The sequence below is a fragment of the Mastigoproctus giganteus genome, chromosome 7 (assembly GCF_048544385.1).
Source record: "Mastigoproctus giganteus isolate SK-2022 chromosome 7, ASM4854438v1, whole genome shotgun sequence".
Taxonomy (NCBI): domain Eukaryota; kingdom Metazoa; phylum Arthropoda; class Arachnida; order Uropygi; family Thelyphonidae; genus Mastigoproctus; species Mastigoproctus giganteus.
This window is the reverse complement of record NC_143581.1, coordinates 84,102,213-84,117,072: the sequence shown is the minus strand read 5'-3', so window position 1 is coordinate 84,117,072 and position 14,860 is coordinate 84,102,213. Positions and strand designations below refer to the sequence as shown.

The window sequence follows — 14,860 nt, the reverse complement described above, 5'->3', positions numbered from 1 at the left end:
ATAGCATAACACCTCCCCCCTTCCTATCCTGTCTATCCTTTCTGTAGACGTTGTACTCCCCAAATTGCAGTTCCGCATCCCTTATATCTGTGTGACACCACGTCTCTGATATCCCAACAATATCTGCCTTCGATGTTTTGAGCAATACCTCAAATTCATCAAATTTATTTACTAAACTCCTAACATTGGTGTACACCTAAGTATACCTGCGCCTGTTTCTATTCTTAGCTACCCTAACACAACCCATATGTTTACTTGTACCACAATGGCTCCCAGTAGTCTCTGAAATACCATGCATCTTGTTTTTCAGGCTTCTGCTCATTCTAATAGAAGCAGTGCAAGAATCTCTTTCACCTCTGCCAGTGGCTACTGTCAATCTATTGGTCTTTGTCTCCCCCCAAGCTAGCAGTTTTCCGACCCACCTAACACTGCCTCGATAGCATCAGCAAATATTCTTGCACCCTTTCTATTTAAGTGTATCCCATCCCTGTAGAAGCAATCTCTCCTGTTAACAAGTAAAATGATTGATTTAATGATTGAAAATAAAAATTTAATTTCTCTTCCAGAGTTGTCAAATGCTCAACCATGATATGAGCCATTTCTTTTATATGGGTTTTACATAGCAAAGGAAACATTTCTATCTCTAGCTCTATTTTTATAGAAATTTACAGTTAGCTTATCTGTTGAAATTAGAAAGTTTTCATTTTTACCTTGCATACTTGTATTGAGGTACTTAAAATGCATAAATATCTCTGTTATATATTCCAGCTTGCAAATCCAAAATTCACAGCGAAGATATTCACAAAAGCGTTCGTGTTTCTCTTCCTCAAAAAATGCAAGCATGAATAATGCACGAATAATATCTATTATTCCTTATTATTCCTTTTCCTTTTTTCCTTCATGGATTTTATGAATACACAATTTTTTTTTTTTTTTTTTACTTTGTTCTTATTATGCTACTTAGAAACTCTAATAATAAAATACTACATCGGTAGAGTAGGCTAAAAGTGACCAAGGATACTATTTCTGCTCTGGATAGTAATCCTAACCATGTTAATACATTGACATATACACAAAAAATACACACTTTACAGAGCAATTTAGCATATAATGCTTCTGGCTCTAATATCCGATTGCCATTACCATTTCTTAAATTTCAACCATGTAATAACAAATTATGTCTTACTTGCCCCTATATGGATCCAAATCATGCTAGAATTAATATAAATGAGCAAATATTTTGTAAAATGAACAATGTTATATATGTGTAGATGCAGTGTTAAATATATTGGTCAAACCAGTAATAATTTACATATCAGAATGAATCTTCATTATTCAGATATTAATACTAGATGCAGTGTTAAATATATTGGTCAAACCAGTAATAATTTACATATCAGAATGAATCTTCATTATTCAGATATTAATACTTACAATAACAAGTCTAGTAAGAAAACAAGTAGTCGTGAACATGATATTGAATTCAGACATTTCCAAAAACATACTTTTGGTAATATTTTCATTTCAATACTTTTTTTTTTTTTCATTTCATTTCAATATCTAACCGGTGATTTAGATATACCATATCCTGAACTTTTCCTGAAAATATCCAGAGATATTTTATCGCTGGGTTTTAAATTTCGACCTAATCTACCTATTAATAAATCAATTTTTAAAAAGCTATTATATCTAGATTTATTGAAATACTGCATAAGATCTGCATACAAATATAACATACCGGTTGAGGCATACCATATGTGGTTGTTTACAATGCTTGATATCATATCTAACAAATATAATCAATTGAGATTCATACCAGATAATCTAAATAATACAAAATTAATAAATAGGCAGCTTAAAGAAACACACAAACATTTTGTAATTACTCTGGTTGACAAAGCTGCTTGCAATTATGCAATTATATGTAAGTCATATTATATAGAAATTATTAAAAATGAACTGCAGTCTAGTAGCACATATAAATACATGGCATCTTCCCCTAAATAAATAAAAAAACTAATTGCATTACATAAAAAATTAAAGTTCAAGTATAATAACCTAAAATCTCTGTTTATATGTGGTATACCTAAATTACATAAATCACCTATTGCATTTAGATTCATAACATCATGTAAAGATAGTTATGCAAAAATTCCAGGAAAAATGTTAGAAAAGTTACTTAAAATTATTTAAATAATGTAAATAAAACTATTATAATAAATAACAACTTACCGATTAGAAATGCAATTAAAACTAACAATATTCAGCAAATACAAACATTTGACTTTAACAGTTTATTCACTAGTATTAATCTTGACAATTTAAAAATTGTTCTCCGGAAACTATATTTGGAACATAAAAATACTATAAAGATTGATTTAACTTACTGGGATACTTTAATAAATTTATGTATCTTCAATAGTTACGTATATGACGGAACTTCGTTATACTTACAAGTGAATGGCACCCCTATGGGAAGTCCAGCACCTTGCATAATTGCAAACCTCTATCTATATTATGCAGAAAGAGCATTCCAAGATAACCTACTTATATTCAGATATGTAGATGAGCTATGTGTGTTAAATTGTCCACATTTCGTTCAGGATTACAGGATAAATTATATCCAGAAGAACTTGTATTGGAAAGAACTAATAGTTCTGATACTATAGCAAATTATCTGGATCTTCATATAGAAATATTTCGTAATAATATAGATGTAAATGTATATAATAAAAGAGACGCATTTAATAAATTTATGTATCTTCAATAATTACGTATATGACGGAACTTCATTATACTTAAAAGTGAATGGCACCAACATCTTGCTGGACTTCCCATAGGGGTGCCATTCACTTGTACATTTAATTCACTTGTACCTTGTAAGGCCAACTACATGTAATGTATTTGGCCTTACAAACTGGAGATCTAATATATCAAAATCAGTACATGCTAATATCATTTTATCCCAATGTCTCAGGATTGCTTCTATTTGAAATAACAATAAAACTTGTTCAGTAAACATAATAGCATTGTAAAATAAGTTGATTAATAATAATTTCAAAAATTTGTTTTTTGAACCGATTGATTTAATATAATTACAATAATTACGGATTTAGAGCCATGTATATTATGTACATAGAATACACTTTGCTTTCTTGGTGTCTTACGGTGTAGAAAACGTGTACCCACTGGCCTGCAAATTATAGTGTTTTTTTTTTTTTTTTTATGGTTATAACTGTATATAGTTAAGAATCAGAATTGTATTTAAGAAATAAAATAGTCATGGAAATTAGTGTATTGTTATATGAATTCCACATCACAATTTTTCCTTTATTATTGCTTAACCATATTTCTTTAATGTAGCTCTTGATAGTAAACATTAAATAATGAATTCACATTATAAAACAAATTTGTTTTTCTAGCTTTCAATCAAGAGCTTCATCTAGTGGCAGCACGATTGGCAAGAAAACAACAAAACCTGAGGCTTGCACAAAGGTTACTTATAAGAAATGCAAATTATCTTTCACTTTTTAATACTTCTGTTCATTCAGTGCGTTCTTCCTCTCCATCACACTTCAGTAGTATTGCTGAATTGGTGAAACTTTTAAAGTATTCGTCAGATCTTCTACCAACAGAAAAGTTAGTGAAGTTACAAAGAGAGTGTGCAAAACTGTTATATAGGTAAATTTTTTAACATAATAATGAATGTACATTTTCCTGGTATTTACAAAGAAGCATAGATTGTGAAAATCATATGTATTTTTATTTTATTTTATTTTTTTATTTCAGTTGTAGTAAAAAAAAAAAATGTTAATTGAAATAGCTATCTTTCAAAATTCAGCATAACTCAACTTTTTGAAAAAGCTATATTCTGAAAATGTTAATTTAATATAAAAACTGCTTTGCTAATTTGAAAACTTGATGATTCATAATTCAAAATATTAATTTTCACTCCAATCTCAAATGTTTTTGCTTGATATAATTCAAAACAAATTTGTATAAAGTTGGCAGTAAAAGTTTTCAAAAAGAAAGGAACCACTGATTGACCCTGCTGTAGTAGTCTTGAGGTAGTACTGTGCATCGATGGCCATTTGTGCAAGCTTGTAGCTTCTGAGATGTCCTGTAAATTCCATTGTGCATTTCTCATTTCACTACCACTAAGTATATTTATTGTTCATATGCATCTTGTTCTGGATAAGCACTGTTGACTTTAAAAACTAAGCATCTCTCTGTGTGTGTGTGTGTGTGTGTGTGTGTGTGTGTGTGTGTGTGTGTGTGTGTGTGTGTGTGTGTGTGTGTGTGTGTGTGTGTGCGAGCATAAATATGCCTGAAGGAAAAATTCACTAATTGAGAAAGGGAGACATTTGAAGGAATGAAAGAAGTTTGAATGAAAATCACATCACAATAGATTCTCTTGGATTCACTATGAGAAATCATTTCTATTCACTTCCATACCACCAAAGAACTGCTGTCACCTCCAATTGGCAGCAATTGGAGGTGACTTTATTTTATTGCTATACTATTCAGGATAAGACCGAACTGGAAGTTAGTGAAAGAAATCTTGGAATCCCTGGCGCCTCCGTAGCCAGGTGGGAAGGAGCAGCAGTGCATAGCACACGCTTCTTGATTAGACCGGGGTTCGAGCCCGTCACCACCAGATATGGAGGATGCGGAAAGGTCAGGGAATGACCACCGCATATCCCGGAGCAATATGGCCTTAGTTGCTAATGCTCCTAAAAACCAAACAACAAACAAACAAACTTGGAATCCCTGGACCTCTGAAGTTTGGTGCTTTACTGGCACATACAAATTAACAAAAATATTTTATATTCTTGGGGGGGGGAGAAGACTTTTTTTTTATCCACCTTTAATCAACTTTTTGCTATTAATCCACCAATGGTATCAAATGGTAGTGGGTTACTCAAATTGGAGGATAACAGATAGTCTCCAAAATAATTGCCAAAAAAAAACAAAACCATTGTGAAGAAGTTACTTGATGTGAGCTGCACTATAATTTTAAAAGTTGCAATATAAATAAAGCTGTTTGTTTCATCTGAGTGTTGTCACTAGAAACTGTTTGCTTTCTAATGAGGGACCAATTATTCTGAAACAGGCTGTTGTAGAAGTGTGTCGTCTTTTAAAAAAAATGGCCAGTTAACATTTTGGCAATGCCATCTGTTTGGAAGTAGTGCATTACCAATACAAATCATTACAAAAGGCAAGTTTTTTCCTATTGTGAGAATCAAGATTATTGTATTATCTATGCAATTGAAATTCTGCTGTCTGCAAAAACAAATGAAAGAACAAGACAGCCTGCGAACATCTTATTTCTCTGAGGAAATAATAGCTCTTATCTATATTATAAATTTGAATTTCTCTCCTTTCATGCTATCACTTATTCAATAAACTTTGCAACTTAGTGTGTACTGCTTTTGAAAATTGCAGCTATCTGGCTGGTCATACACCACTTCCATGAGCCAGTGACCACTTTGACATCACTTTAAAACAGCTGAGAGCAAAGGTAGATAAAAATGCCCAGTGCAGGTGTAGTTGGAAGATGTTATGTTTGTTTAACCTGGCAGGTGTACTGATTTCCAAAATTAGTAAAAATGGTGGTGGTCACCTGATGGGTGTGTCGAACTTTTTAATATTTCGAAAATGTTTTCGGTTTCATGAATTCTGCTTAAATAATATTTCCACTAAAACAAATTTTTTATCTTTTCTTAATGGATTGCAGTATGTTTTGCATGTATTTTATGGTTTAATATAAAATTAAAAATTTTAAAGCATGCTATTTGTTTAATAACTTTTATTTAAAAAAACATCTGAAAAATGCAAAAAAAAAAAAAAAAAGGTTTAGGCATAAAATCTTATTCTTTTGCATTTTCTAGTTTTAAAAGACTGTTAAATGCATACACTTATAATTCTGCTTATTATGTATATAAATATTTTTAAAAAATTAAAAATATATATTTCATACATATTTAATGCTATTAGTTACTTCTGTTTTCAGGGTGTATTTCAAAATTATTTCAGATCTTACATGCCACAAACAGCAAAAAATGTATCTTGCTTCCCACAGTGTACCAGTTATTTGGTGAGAATATTGGGTTTCATATCCTGACTTTATTCTTTGTAAACAATAATAAATGTTTCCAAAATATCTAGGTTGACTGTAGATGTTTATTAAACTAGTGGGAGAAGAAAAACCAGTGACCAGAAACTTTAAACAAAAGCAAGTGCTTTTCCAGTTCCATAGTTCTCTCCCAGCAAAAATTCAGTACAATCAGTCCTTGTATAACACGTGTTTACACTACACGGATTCGATCATATACGATTTATAAATAGGGGAATGATATCTTATATAACACAAACCGAATTCGCTTATGCACGATCCGCCTTTGTGTTTACAAGAAATGGCAGTCGAATGCGGAATCACCCCAACTGAACACAACACGATAGGAATGAAGGGAAGATTCTGAAAATGTATTTATGTTTTTTATATCAGTGAAGGGGAAACACATTTCACCATAATAACGTAAAAACCAACACAATTCTAGCTTTATCCAGCAATATCGGTTTAATCGTAAATGCAATTAGATCGAGTTTACTACTAGTTTATAACTGATTCCACTAGCAGAAACACAACTGGAAATTGTTTTTATTGTTTTATGGTAGTAATCCCTAGAAATGTGCTTTAGTAAAATGTGAGGTGTAAATAGTGTATTGTTGTTTATTCAGTTGCTACAGGCGTGCCTTTGTTTATGTGTATCAAGCGTGCCTCCTCGTTTTGTAAGCCGACCGGGCTAGCCGAGTGGGTAAAGTACCTGCCCGGCAACCCAAAGGTCGCGGGTTCGATTCCCGCCTCGGGCTTGGATCAAAGTACTGCAAAAAACCTTGGGAGGTGCAATATGGCCACAGAAGCCGATGCGCCAACAACTACCAAATCAAAAAAAAAAAAAAAAATCGTTTTGTACTTGTGCTTTATTCCCCAAAAATGAGTAAAATACTGTATTTAAAAGGTGTGAAAAGGAAACTTCGTGGTGAAGACACTGCAGATTCAGAGAGAAAAAGAAAAGCAATATAGATAAACAGAGGCGGACTGGGTCAAGAATTCTTACCCGGGAAAATGTATAGTGGCCTCATACTATGGTTTATGGCCAAAATCATACTGGCCTCCGGCTCACCGGGGTTTCCCCAGTAAGGCTTACGGCCAGTTCGCCTCTGTCGATAGAGAAAAAATATGAAATTGTGAAACGCTTTGTGCGAAATGAAAGACCATGTGATATTGCATGTGCTACAGACCTAAATGAGGCAACGCCGAGAATTTCAAAGAATGCAGAGAAAATAAAAACAACTTTCATAGCAGGAACAACTCAAAGTATAATTAAAATCCATTAGATCAAGACACAAAGAATTGGAAGAGATGGAACGGCTGTCATCTGTTTGGATATAAAATCAAACAAAAAACAAGTTTGCTTACGATAGAAGTAAAAGCATTAGCAATATTTTATTACGTAATAGTCGTAATAAAATTTTATTACGACAATTTATTGTGTTTGGTAATGTTTTGGTTACAAATGTGTGTTCAATCTTGGGTGGTCGGCACCTAACCCTATTTTTCCCATATGGCTTGTTGTTTATATTGCACAATTTTGCATTGCACGAGGGTTTCTAGGAACACAACTATCGTGCTGTACAAGGACTGACTGTAGTTGCAAAGATGGCAGGTTCTTACCTGCAATTTCATTTTGAAAACAATCACTTCAGAAACTATTCTAGTTAAAGTTTGGCTGTATTTATGAAGATTCAAAAAAAAAAAAATTACAGATTTTTCAATAATTAATTAATGGTTAATACGGGAATTATTTTTGAGGGTCACCTCATTGACCCACAAAACTAATATTCCTCATTAATGGCAGGAATATTGGGTAATATCTTCTTCTTTAAACAATGGCTTACTGATTCACACCAGGAATAGATTTAATTTCACACAACCATAATGTTTAGCCACCCATTTTCACACAACCTAAGTGTTTAGCTTGGTTTTCCAGCTAACACTTGCACTGGGCTATTTATATCTGTCTTCATTCTCAGCTGTTTTAAAGTGGTGTCAAACTGGTCTACCAGCTGATAAAACTGGTGTATTACCAGCCAGTCATAGATATAATCAGCTCATTGGGTCCATGACTAAAGCAGGGAGAAAAACAACAGGTTGCTTGTTCACTCACTCACTCAGGTTTGCAGAATATACTAATCATAATAAAAGAGAAGGCCTGAGGAATGACCCTGAACCATCCCCTTTTTATTCTCTTTTCTATGGTTATAAGTATTGTGGCAAAATAAAACTTGGTTATTTTTGTTGTTATTATGCACAGTAAATTTATTGAATTTTACAAAGCATTAATAAAATCCAAATATGTAAATTCATAAAGATTTCAAATACCTTATTATAATTATTGCTTGATTTCTTTCTTTTTCTGCAATGGAAAAGTATGTTTTCTCTGAAGCGCATTAGATAGATCTCTCTGATTCTGTAATGGTTATGTATTTAAAATTGACATTACATTACATTACATGATATTTGTGACTTTGTTTCCATTTAAAACATTGAATCCTTGTTACATTTTAATCACTAGATCTATAACATGCAATTCTGCAAATTGAAACTGTGAATTAAGAATGTTTACAAATACAATGCAATCTCAGTGTAATGCTTCTTATCATACCATCTTTCAGATATACTGCAGGTATGATCATGTCATCCAAAAGAAATTATGAAAAGAAGTGGTGCATTCAAAGAACTAGCAATTTCATATTGAAAATTGGAAAAAGTGAATACTATATATACTCTTATCTTGTACATCCTACTATTGTATTTCCAAGAGGAGAAAATTTTCTAAAAATTGGCTGTATATTCACTCCAATATGTTTGGTATTCAGTTGCCTAATAATTTTCAGAAACAATACTCATCATTGAATAATTACTGAAGACACCCAGATTTTCCCCCATTCGCTAGAGGTTCAGTAAAAGAGTATATCAGTGGAATGTTAATTACAAACAACGGACTACATCTACCACTTGTCAAGTGCATTACATTAGTTACAAAGTAAATTTTTGTAAACAACAGCACATGACATCCTTTCTTTGACTAGATGTTACACTTAGGGTAGCAAAAACTGCTAAGGGCTAAACTAGATGAAAATATACACAAAGTGATAAGTGATTTATGGAGAAATCACATGACTTTGTTGACAAACAAAAAATTGCTAGTGACATAGGAAGTGACTCAGGATATAATGTGGATGACTCATGTAAGATAAAAGCACCAGAAATTAACAAAGTACTCATAAACATTAATGAAGTGGTGGTATAATTAGAACTTCATAGTAATAGTGAACATCTTCACTTATTGCATCTGACTACTGTTAAGAATTATCTACTGAAGAAATGCTGTTACAGTTCCAGCAAATGAAATTAAGTGACTCTTTCTGAACAGATGCATAAAATATAAATCCATAACAACATTGTATATTCGTCTGTAAAGGGAATGATATAATCTTTAATACTTTGTCTTTTAGTCTGTACACTCGTGAAACATTGGTAAATAAAGCATTTATTTGATAAGTAAAGTGTATTTATGTTAAAATGACTGGGGAAAAATCGTAAAATATTTTCAGCTGTAACTCACTTCAGTTAGAATGTGGATATTAAAGTTATCACTCAACACCCAAATTTTATTGAGGTTGCACTGTATTTAATCTCTTCTAAATCTGAACCATAAGATTTTGTATACATTATGCAAAGCTGTTGTTTTTCCAAATATCATTATGCTGATGCAGCCTGGTTTAGACACTAAATTGCTTACAGTTGAATCCAAGCTTAGTACGATCCAGCACAGTTTCGTCCTAGTACTGGCTACGTCATGTAGAACTCTTTCTACTTCTGTCCTACCATTTCTATCTGGTTCACTACCTTTAGACTTATATCTAATTTACTCTGTACTTTCTTACTTCATTGTTAAAGGCCTGCCTGCATAATTCAGTGGAATTCAGATTGACCTGTTTTCCGGTCCTAAAGTAGGAAAAACAAGGAATTTTAAAAATTCTTCATGATTTTTTGCAACTTTTGCTCATCTTATTTCCAAAAAGGTTAGTTACATAAAATTATTTATTCCAGAAGTTGCATTTGTTAATAAAAACAGTCATAACTGGTTTTCTCCCAGCATGTTTTCTAGCTTTTTTTTAAGAGGAAATTAAATTCCTCATAAATTCTACTGTTCCTTAAATTTTAAACTTTTCTAATTTCATCTTTCCAATTCTGAACTTTGTCTTTGTGGTTCTGTTGATGATTCTACCCACATTCTTTTCTTTTGCTCTAATTACAATGAATTTCTTCCACAGTTACTGTCTATAACAGTCCTGTTACTCCCTGCAGGAATTTTTCTTTATTTCCTCCCCTACTTTCTTTCAGTTTTTTCAGAATTTTTCACCTCTGGGTTTCTTAAAAGACCACAGTTATTGTCTGAATTATAAACTCATTTTGTATTTGTTGATCACCTATATTTAACTTTAAATTATTCATAATTCCCAAATTCTTTCAGAATATCACCAAGCTTCTCTCCTAAATTTGTTAAATTCTTAATTTTAAGGAATGTATCCAAAAATTTACTTGTTGCTGTCAGCCTGTTAGACAAATTGTATGAACTGTGACATTTATCTCAACTGTTTGCTCAGTATTCTTTTTACTGTGAAATTTGACATCTCAAAATATCTTCATATTTTGTAAATAGTGATGAACTTTATATTTAAGTCCCTTATGAGAGGTTATCGTATAAACTGGAACTTGTTGGGATTACTGAAAAAATTCTAAGATGGATTGCTGGGTAGCTGCAAGGCAGAAGGCAGAGGATTGTGATTAATGGATATTCTTTAGATTGGTATAAAGTCAGAAGTATTTAGTTTTTGGACCACTGTCATATTTGGTTTTCATAAACGACATCAATGATATCATAGAAGGTTTAAGGTCAAATTTTGCAGACAAAGTAAAGATTGGTAGAGTAGTTAATGATCAGTACCAAGCAGAACTCCCTCAAGATGATTTTAACAGGCAGATATGTTTTAATGCAGCAAAATTTAAGGTCTTACACTTGGGGAATAGCAACCACAAAATAAATTATATACTTGGTGGGGTTGAATTAAAAATGGTAGAGGAAGAAAGGGATCTGGGTGTATATTATGGGCAGATATGAAGTTTTCTTAGCAGTGTAAATTGGCAGTCAGGAAAGCCCATGGTGTCCTTTTGATGATTTATCAAACATTATCTTGTTTGATAAATCATCTGGTATCTGTATATATAAGGTTATATAATCATCTGTATAATTCTGTTTGTTGCAGACACTTGAGTGATACTATGATACTTTTGTTTAACTATTTCAGGTTATCTATCTCTAAATGATTGATCTGTTATTAAAGAAAATTATAATATAATTAAAATTTCCTTTTTGAACTGAATTCCTAATTTAACATGAAATAGTTACAACCTGTTTTCTTTTCTATTTCTACCTACAGGCTTGTCCTGTTTAGGCCTATCTTTCTTGTTGTCTACCCCCCCCCCCCTGGTCCGGGCCTTTCAGGATATAGGATTTTGCTGGCACTTGCTAGTATGGCGCTACTTCCAGCAGGTGCAGAATTTATTGCTTTTCTGGTTAGATAGTTAGGCCTAGATCCTTGAGGGGCGAGGTTTTCCTAGCGGTCGTTGCTTCCTGGTGGCTGGCTGTCCAAACAAAATAACACTACACCTACACATTGTTCTATTTCTACAGAGTCTCTGTCTCCACAGAGAAACATGGCAGAGTTGAACTGACATTCTATATGTGTCCCTCTTCAAACTCAGAGATTTAATGAGAATTCTGCAGCTGAATTCCTGCTTCTAAATAATCTTTTAATGACAGAGCACTATCTTTTAATCATTATAAATTTTTACAGATGTAAATAACTTCACTTGTTTGTGTTTAATATTTGTGGAATATACTTCTTTAGAATTAATTAAGCCCTGTTATACCTTATTAAAATCTGTAAAATATCAAAATCTGGCAACTCTCGATCCTGATGGTGCCAGACTTAAAGAGTTTGCTGCTTTGTCATGTCCTGGTTTGTTATGTCCAGTCAACAAAATGGACTGGACCCAAAGAAATGGAATTAAGATATCAACATAAAAACGGTGTGTGCACTTCTGCTAAAAACAAAATCTGCACTTAGACCCTGAGCTTATATTCAGAAACCAAATTATCTGTTTTAAATCAAGTGGTAAATTTCTAGAATGATAGGAAGCTGACCTTCTTTGAGCATATAAGACAATTGCAAATAGACAATTTTTTTTGAAACATCTCATACTTAAAAGTGCTATCAGGAAAACAAAAAATAGGACATAAAGAAATTGGAATACCAAGCACCAGTCTACAACTTGGCACGAGAGAGAGAGAGAGAGAGAGGGAGGGAGGGAGGGAGCACACTGAAATGGCTAGATCCGCTCCCTTGTACTGCACTTGTATAGCATCATGCATGTTTTGCACATTGCACATTTTGTCTTTATGCAGAAACCATTGAACCACTACTGAGCCTTAACAGCTGTAGCTAAATTATGCTTATAAGTTTCTTATCTGAGCACCCTGCTGGAAAACCTTGTTAAACCCCAGCCAGGAAAACAAGTATCAAAATTGCAGATAGATCACTCAATCAAGCATTAGATACCAGATGCAAAAATCTGATGAGACACATATCATCTTAATCTAGATGTTGCAAAAATGCCAACAGAGACTCTTCCGTCATGCAGTTATAACCTCTACAGAGGGAATTTTCTTTATGACAGAGTGACTTTTCTAACCTTACCAAAAGCTAATTTTCAGAAACTACATACAATACACAATTATCAATTATGTAGTGCATGTAGTTTTGTACAATGCTTGATTTTCAATTAGGTAGTGTGCGTAGTTTTGTGCGATGCTTAATTTTCAATTATGTATTGCACAATTTTTCAATTAAACACAATTTGTAATTGTCCCCTCATACACAGATGGATCAAAATCAGAAACTTCAGTAAGTTGTGCAGCAGTCTTCCCAAACTTAACATTATAATACAAACTAACAGAGGAATGCATTGTTTACACTGAAAAATCAGAGGTGATATACGCTGAAAGGACAGAATTCATGGGATACCTGGTTCCTGGGCAACGCGACACTGTCACACCTCTCACTAGTGGACAAACTCACCGCTTGGGAGGTATATAGGTACACTACATTCACGTAGACAGTAATCCGATGTCAGTATGGATAAAGGTGAGTTAACTGTCTTTCAGAGAGGGATGATAGTGGGTGCCCAACTCATGGGGTCACTCGATTGTGGAAGTGGTACAGAAATTGCATTTTCCTTGTTCAACAGTATCAAGAGTGTATCGGGAATATGGCATTTCTGGAATAACATCTCATCATGGACAGCACTGTGGGCGGAGAAAGATGGTTGATGAACATGGCCATCAGTGTCTATCTCATTGTTTCAGCCGCCGACTTCAATGAGGGAGGTGCCGAGCGCCTCCACTAAAACGATTAGGCGATCATTAGCTGCAATAAGTTATGGGAGCCGCTGGCCCACAAGAGTCCCATTGTTAACACCATGACACAGGATTCTACACCTCAACTGGGTGATAGAACATTGACACTGGACCTTGGATGATTGGAGACGGGTCTCCTTAACAGCTGTCCAGTGAGTCCTGTTTCCAGTTATTTCGAGTGGACAGGTTGCATTTCAGTGCATATCTGACGGAAATTGCATAAAGCTACACACCTGTCATGTTAAGAAGGAACTGTTCAGGCAGGTGAACGGTCAGTAATGGTCTGGGGCATATTCAGATGGCATACGTTTGGACCTATGGTACATCTAGATGCATCTCTGAACAGTCCAGGTTACGTGTTCCAATCTTTGCAGACCATCTGCATCCCTTCATGGCCAGTGTGCACCCACTGGGCAATGGTCTCTTTCTGCAGGAGAGCGCACTTCCCCACAGAGCTGAGGTGACTAGAACATGGTTCGGAGAGCATTCAGTAGATTTTACCATGAAATGGCCTCCCCATTCACAGGACATGAGCCCTGTAGAGCATCTTTGGGATGCTGTGGAAAGGTCCATTCTAGCTTTGGATATTCCACCCAGGACCCAGGAATGCAACAGAATTATGGACAGCAGTGCAGCAAGCATGGATGGAAACCTGTGGAATGCTTTCGTGAACTAGTGGACTCAACGCCTTGCCATGTGACTGCCCTTATCTGGGCAAAAGGTGGGCCTACCATTTACTAGGTAGGTATCCTATGATTTCTGCCTACTCAGTGTACATGTTACCGAACCACATAAAAGTGTGATACATCAGCAGGAATGATACTTATGAGTTCCTCAAGCATTTTTTAAGCACTAGGTAAAGCCACTTAAATCCATCCATTGCTTCAAAAAATCAGATTGTAAACTTCATACAAGTTAAAAAAAACAGCAGGTAGACTATAAGATGAAGTCTTCAATAGAACTTTATTCCAAACAGAATCAGATTTTCAAAAATATCAAATGAGCTGCTTGAACTGCTCTCAACTTTTCCATTGAATTTTTCTAAAGTTGATTAACTTATGCCAGGATATCAGAGTTGAATTGATACAGATCAAATCATATTGGCAAATATTAGCCTCACTGAAGATTTCTCCAATATTTTAGATAGACTTGAGGAAAGTGCAGTGTAACACTATCAAAATTGTTCAGGATTCTTCTGTCTTTCTTTTAGAGACAGTCTGAGGCCTCAGTTGGAATCTGTTTGCTGTTAT

General features: G+C 34.0%; 1 protein-coding gene across 1 annotated transcript in view; it reads left to right on the top strand.

The window, feature by feature from the left end:
- Positions 1 to 14,860, top strand: part of nonC (serine/threonine-protein kinase Smg1) — a 1,411,261-nt gene that overhangs the window by 576,887 nt on the left and 819,514 nt on the right. The window contains exon 30 of the mRNA XM_090378365.1: positions 3,423 to 3,681. Coding sequence (XP_090234491.1) covers positions 3,423 to 3,681 — 259 coding nt within the window. The remainder of the gene's footprint in view (positions 1 to 3,422; positions 3,682 to 14,860) is intronic.